The sequence below is a fragment of the Pteropus vampyrus genome, unplaced genomic scaffold (genome assembly GCF_000151845.1).
Source record: "Pteropus vampyrus isolate Shadow unplaced genomic scaffold, Pvam_2.0 Scaffold51, whole genome shotgun sequence".
NCBI classification, from domain to species: domain Eukaryota; kingdom Metazoa; phylum Chordata; class Mammalia; order Chiroptera; family Pteropodidae; genus Pteropus; species Pteropus vampyrus.
In genome coordinates, this window is record NW_011888832.1 from 1,635,414 (window position 1) to 1,641,280 (window position 5,867).

Here is a 5,867-nt window from a genome sequence, read left to right on the forward strand (position 1 = left end):
ATCTGACAAAAATTCTCACAATTCCTAATACTTATCTTTGTTCCTAACTTTTGGACATAAGCTGGCAAGAAAACATAATGAAAAAAAGAAAAAAAACAATACACAAGCAAACTGTAGCTGAACTAGAAACAAGATAAAATAAGCACATCTAGGTACACATAACGAAATTTTTTTTGTTGTTAAACATTTATTCTTTTTTGAAAATAGAGTTATCCTGTTGTGGAACATTAATATAAATAGATACTTGTGTATATATATGAATACCTATTCTTACATATGCATATATATTACTATATGTGTGTATACACATGAATATATATGAATGTGCTTGCCATAAAGCCAGATTCTGCTATGAAGCTAAGTTCACAGTTCTCGCTGAGTTTTCACTAAGAGAATAAATACTGCTGGCCTATTAGCTCTAAATCTACCACTGGACTGCGGGTGGTGGTCCCTGGGGAGTTGGTACACACCCCACGGCTGGGTGGGGACAGCATCACACACATTCTTTCATTGATGAGAGGTGATCTATTTCATCACGATAGTGGCCAGTTAAAACTCCTTTAAGTGTAGGAAAATATCTACTACCTTATGTTTTGCAATTTCTAAACCCTAAATTCATAGTCACCCCCTAATGGGGCGACTCTTTCGTCTTTCTATGCATCTACTACATTCCCTTGCAAACGTTCTCCGCTTTGGTGCTTTAGTCATGAAGACTTTTGAAACCCATGGCCCTGGCAGCTACACAGAGGCTGAGGGGACAGAAGGTGGGCTTCAGCAGGACCCGCTGGGACCATCACAAGGCTTCATCTGCTGGTGATGGCCAGCTGGGGGGAATCTGCCCTGTGGAAGGCACTGGCTGGTCTCTTCTGGTTATTGTACCCTCCTCTCCTCCGTTCCAGCAAAGACACATTTCTCTTAGTTTGGGGCTGCAGCTGAGAGAGCATTTATAGATTGTCACACTGACCGCATTCCCGGGCACATTATTTGACTTCCCAAAATAAGTTGAGGAATGAGGACCTCAGAAAGAAAAAAACAAACCTTAGAACTAAGTTAAATGTCATTTATTAATAATGTTCAAACTCTCTAGCGATTATGATCACACACACAGACACTTACTCTGCCATCAGATTCCGGACTCTACTGGCAAAAAGGACAGGATCACGCTTTTCTTCATCATTCGGTGCTTGAATGGGCATAAACTGAAAGACGAAGACACCTTTCTGTAACAATTGGTTGGTCTCGGACATTAAATGCTAAATACATTGATTTATAAGTGATCGCTCATTATATTAAATCTGCCTTTCTAACACACAGGTTGTACAACCTAACGAAAAGAGCTTGGTTCTGGGATTCGGGAGAGCTGTCTCCAGCCCTGGGTCTTCCTGCGTGTTAACTAGTTTGTCCTTTAACTTTCCGGAACTGTCTCCCTGACTCTGAAAGGAGGACCTTGGTCACCTACCTCCCTGGTTGGGCTAAGGACAAAACAAGCCAATGTCTGCAATTCTGGAAGTTATGAAGCCGTAGCTACCAAGATCTTATTCTTAGAGCTGCATTCTCTACCAGTCCCGCCCCATTGTGTAAAAACGTTATTATTAATATTATTTTGTCTTTTATAATCTTCTCTATCCATTCTTACATCAACTGCATTTTTATCATTTGATCAAACTTTGTGTTTCGTCATTTCATCTGCTCGTCTGGCTTTTCCTCCATGTTTTACCATATCATTTAACATGTGACTTTTTTCTTCAGTTGATATTCTGTGATGCCTCACTCATACTGTCCTTATTTTTATGTATACTTTTCCAATATTAACAAGGTTTTGGTGCCATATTTAAGTCATAACATATTTTTTGAGCACCTACTATGTACCAGGCAAAATCGATGGGGCCCTATTCTTGTTCTAAAGAAGGTAGATATTTTAATAGGACAGACCAAGATGGCATGTGCTAAGTATCCCTACTCTATTATCCCCAATTACAGACAGGGCTCAAATGCTTAATGAACTTATTTAAAGCCATACAGGTCACACTGTGGCCAGGATTTAGTCTCTTAATCCCTTGAAGCAAGTTCTACCATTTCCATGATAGAAGCAGGTGGCTAGATGGGGTTAAACAATATAGCTAAAACCACACACAAGTGGCGGGGCAACAGTTTGGAAGAAAAAGAAAGATCTGTATAAATAACACTCTTTCTGATCTCACGTGGACCTGTTTTCAAGTCTTGTTAGTCATGCTAAGAAGCTGTGGGCAATGGTGACTCAGAGATGAAGTCTGAGCAAGGAGGTGACACACCCAAGTCCAAGTTTTTGATCAGTGAGTTTGTAGGGAGTGGATAAACCAAAGAGGAAGCCACTAAGAGCAGGGAGAACCCCGGGGGGCATCTGCAATTGCCCTTCGAGAGATGATAAGACCAAGAATCGAGGAAGAGAAGTTGTAGAGAAGAGCAGGGATGCGAGCGGCATCCTCATTTTATTTTTAGAATAAAATGGAGAGGAATCATAGGATAATGTGTATTGTCATTTTACTGTTCACGTTTATTTGATTGACATCCTCTCCAAGGGGGACAGTTGCATGCTGTAGAAATAGCATTTGTTGCCTTGGCTCTGCTGTGTGATCCTGAAAAAGTCATTTAGCCTTATGGGCCTCAGTTCCCTCTCTTGTCAAATGGAAAAGTTTGACTAGATAACCTCTAAGGTCCTGTCCGGCTGGAATTCTCTATCTAGCTTTCTACTTAGTATCCAGTTATTCTTAGTTTATTCTTAATAAACTAAGCCACCAGGGGTCCCCACATTACTTATATATCCAGAGCAACAAACTATCTTTGCAAATAAATATTTCTAAAAATTCCCTCCATCTCATTCTAGTAAAATTTCTTATATTTGCTTAGTATGAAATCCAAGGAAGAAAAGCATGTTAAAATCGATATTCATAAAATCTCTACAAAATAGTATAAGAAATTAAAGTTTTAAATTGCCACATAATTCTTCATTTCTTAAAAAAGCCAAATGATCATTTATAATACACTTAATTTGTAGGTCATAAGAGAACATACTGAAACTCCTAAAAAATAAATTAACCAAACATAATACAATGAATTATGATGGGTTTAGTTCTTTTTTGTGTGGGTAATATTTTCCATAAAATGATTTTTAATAACTCTCATATTGGCATGGCATGTCATTCCTGAGGAAAAACATTCCACTGAGAACACAAAATAATTAAAAATCTGGATTTGACACTCATGCCTCCTGAGTCGCAATTCGATAGAAATTCTAATAAAAAGTCACCTCTCCTTGGATAAGACCTTGCCTTCCTTATCACGTTTCCATTTTTTACAAAGCCATTCAAGGCTCTCGGCATGAACATACTCTTTATTTGGGAGGGAAAAGGATGCCATTATCTATTACTGTCCCCTAAGACACATCTCCATATCCCAGTGGCTTCGGGACCCCAAGTTTTCCTTCCCACCTTCATCTTCTCTCATCATACCCGGCAGCCACACATCTTGATTTCGCAGCTCCTTCCTCGGGCCCCGGATCTGCTTCTCAACAACATTTCAGCCATGGAAATGAATAAATGACTCTAATCTCCTCCTGTGACAAGTTCTTCAGCAGAGTTTCCCCTCATTGTTCACAAGTGTTTACTTCCCCACTAACCTAGTCCGACACAGTCTATGAGAACCTGATGGTCACACCCAGGACCTGCTCACCCCTCTTTACCTAGCCTCTCCTGCAATATCTGCCTGCCTATTTCCACGTGGCCTTTGTCACCTAGATCCTCTCCTGTCTGCCACACCATGGCGTCAAGCACAAACCCCCGATCACCTCTCCTGATCCTGCCATCCCACTCCTATTAGAGGCGCTAAAGAAAGGTACAAAACCTTATGGGCCGAGGCCACTACAAATCCATGTGAACTTTCAGAGGCTCCTCAGAGCTGCTTGAAAACTGTGTTATCTTCCCAAAGGTGACTGAACCGCCTCAAAATATAAAACTAGTTTTTCGTTTGTTTCCCGTTTGCTGAAGATCTTTGTTTATTAAGAAAACACATTTTGTTTTCTTAATACAGAGCCTATTTCCTTAATGTCTGTTGATGGGTGAAGATCAAGTTGCTTAATGTACATGGCAGCTCGCGGATGCCTGGCAACACTTTTATGTCCCTTTCTGATCTGCTGCCATCATATTGCACTGTTTCAACACAGTCTACGCTGCTCAGGTCGCAATTTCACGTTCATCTCAATTGCACTTCGCTTTCAACTTGAGAAAGAAGACAGTGAAGGAATTCAGGACACACGACTCCAAAGTATGCCGCTAAGGCATACTGATTATTCTGAGCTGAAGGCACTTGAACAACGGCAAATACAGGGAGAGGCTTCTTCTGAACCCCCTTATATGCCTAAAGACAGATCCTCCAAAAGGAACTCGATTGTCATAAATCCCTTCCTGGGGAGATTCATCGAACAGGGGCACTGACTCTTACCAGAGGATAGGAGACTAGCAGTTGACATCGCACCCAGACGAACTTTACCCCACACTCCCATATCGCTCCTCTATTCTCCTAAGGGCCCGTTTGTCTTTTCTAAAAATCATTTGCTCTCCCCTAAGCGGCCTATATGCTCCCTCCCTTTCCTCTTTTAAGACGGAATGTAAACTCTCAAACAAAAGGATTGACTTTCTGTTCCCTGTGATGTCCTTGTGAATATGAAAAATTAATAAATCTGTATGCCTTTCCCTTGTGAATCTATGTACTGTCAGTTTATTTCACAGACCCAGTTATCGAACCTAGGTGCGGGGAGGGGCCTTTCCTCCCCTGCAATAGCTCGTGTGAACTTCTGTAATGCCCTTTCCCACTCACCTGGGGCTGGTTCACTGCCCTCTCTTCCATGTCCTCTGTTCCCTCACGGGCTGAGGCTACATCATCCTGTCCCAGATAAGGAACAGGCTAACCGACATGTTTCCCACACCAACACCTGTTTGTGCATTTCGTCCCAGAGCCTCTTTCCTCCCCTTGGGCCTTAGACTGCACACTAGATAACGCCCAAATTCCTCGGCCTATTATTAAAGGCCACCTGTAATCCAGAGCCCTCCCTTTATTTGAATTCTTAGTCCCAGCATAACTGGTTTATTCACTGTCTCCTGACCCCATCGAGCATATTCCTTCCTCCTAAATATATGATTATGAAAAAGACTGATGAATCATGATGCTACATATTCAATCTTATCTTTTTCTGAGTACCAGAGAAGATTTTTAACAGGGCTTTCTTAACAAATGTGCAGTTCTAGTTCTTCTTTTAAGTCTTCGAAAAGAGAAAATGCAAAACAAGGAAGGTACTCGTGAATGACATTTGCTGCTTCTTTTCCAAAAGAACAGAAAAATCTAGATGATACGGAAGATAAAAGTTAATGCTTCCTGGACACTTCCCACGTGCCAGCACATAAGTAGCCTTTTAAAATCCTCACGACCCTACAAAATATATGCTGTCTCTCTCTGACCAGTGAGGACACGGGCTTGGAGGGCTTTAACTAATCTGCTTAAGCACAGACGGGCAGGTCAGAGCAAAATGAAATGAAAACCACAGTGAACACTCTTTATAACACTCCAGTTCTCTACTACTACTACCCAGCAATTCCAGAATCCTACCAAGTTCAAGAAAAAGTAAGCTTTGTCAGAACAAGTAAATTTGTGATGTGTGTGTATGTATGCACTGGAGGTTTTCTACAAGGCTCATTTAAGATTCAAAACCACAAATCATTTTAGAGCATTTGGATGTTTATATAAACTACATAAATGTATCTGAACCTTCCCTAATTAATTAGCTCTTTGGAGATTTTGAAAGGGACCTAAATCTACAGGTGTTGATCTTAACACTC

General features: G+C 40.9%; 1 protein-coding gene across 2 annotated transcripts in view; it reads right to left on the bottom strand.

Moving 5' to 3' along the window:
* LPCAT2 (lysophosphatidylcholine acyltransferase 2) overlaps window positions 1-5,867 on the bottom strand; it is a 58,981-nt gene that overhangs the window by 30,794 nt on the left and 22,320 nt on the right. For both annotated transcript variants that reach the window (XM_011360136.2, XM_023530636.1), the window contains one exon: window positions 1,117-1,199. In XM_011360136.2, coding sequence (XP_011358438.1) covers window positions 1,117-1,199 — 83 coding nt within the window. The remainder of the gene's footprint in view (window positions 1-1,116; window positions 1,200-5,867) is intronic.